Here is a 1,115-nt window from a genome sequence, read left to right as displayed (position 1 = left end):
TCTATGCTGCAACTCTATGTGATAGCAATCTCGTACCAGCATCTGTTCGCCACGCACCACTCCCACGCCATTTGGTGTTTGGAACTTTAAAGACAGGTGCTTTATCAAACTGACTGCCCCTAGTCCAATTAGTGCTGAACGACCCAACAATATGTTGTAAGCCGAAGGCAGGTCGACAACCACGAAGTCTTGCATAACAGTGGCAGTTAAAGGTTACTCTCCTATAGTTAATGCGAGCTCAATTATGACAAGGTTAGTGATGCTATGCTCGATGAATCTGCAAAGATTCACCATACAAGGCCTTATCTTAGCCTTTCCGAGCCCAATTTTCTTTAGAGTCTCCTTATAAATGATATTCGCCGAGCTCCCATTACCTATTAACACTCTCTTGATCCTCTTATTGGTGAGTTGATTTGTTATGACCAGCGGTTCGACGTGAGGGTATCTCACGTTCTTATCGTCTTCCTCCGTGAACGTAATGGGGGGTTCCTCGATTTTCACCTTCTTGGAAGGTTTTGGGGCAAAGACAGACTGCTCGTTCTTTATCTCCTTCACATATCTCTTATGAGCATTATTGCTTTCCCCTACATTATGCGGCCCTCCGGAAATGACTAGGATGTTCTCTCCTTCCACAGGAATAGGTTGTAACCTACGGTTATTTGGGTTATCAAGCTGACGGGGCTGGTTGTATCGCAGGGCCTGTCTATTCACATACTGCTTAATATGGCCTCGAGCGATAAGACTCTCTATCTCATCTTTCAATTGGCGACATTCGTTGATTGTATGCCTAATATCTTTATGAAATTTACAATATTTGTTAGGATCTCTATTGCTCCTCGAATTCCTCATAGGGTTCGGCTTACCGAAGGCTACCTTCTGCTCATGTGCGAGGTAAATTTTTTCCCGAGTTTCATTCAGCTCAGTATAAATAGTATACACTGGCACGTATTTATCATGCTTCTTTTGTTTCTTTCTATCCTACGAAGGTTCCCTAATTTCGTCCTTTCTTTTTGGACCAAAAGCCCCCAAGTTATCGATTCTCGTGGAAGCAGTCCCTGTTGAGACATTGCTGGGTTTACCTCCCGAGCCTATTTTCAACAAGTTCATTTCGTTTC

The 1,115-nt window shown here is 43.5% G+C and overlaps 1 protein-coding gene across 1 annotated transcript; it reads right to left on the bottom strand.

Annotated features, from left to right (window-relative positions):
- Window positions 1-213: 213 nt before the first annotated feature.
- LOC115710702 (uncharacterized) lies at window positions 214-849 on the bottom strand. The gene has a single exon (XM_030639053.2). The coding sequence runs from the start codon at window positions 847-849 to the stop codon at window positions 214-216; it is 636 nt and encodes a 211-aa protein (XP_030494913.2).
- Between the last annotated feature and the right edge of the window lie 266 nt (window positions 850-1,115).

The sequence above is a fragment of the Cannabis sativa genome, chromosome 3 (assembly GCF_029168945.1).
Source record: "Cannabis sativa cultivar Pink pepper isolate KNU-18-1 chromosome 3, ASM2916894v1, whole genome shotgun sequence".
Lineage (NCBI taxonomy): Eukaryota > Viridiplantae > Streptophyta > Magnoliopsida > Rosales > Cannabaceae > Cannabis > Cannabis sativa.
This window is presented reverse-complemented; position numbering and strand designations above follow the sequence as displayed.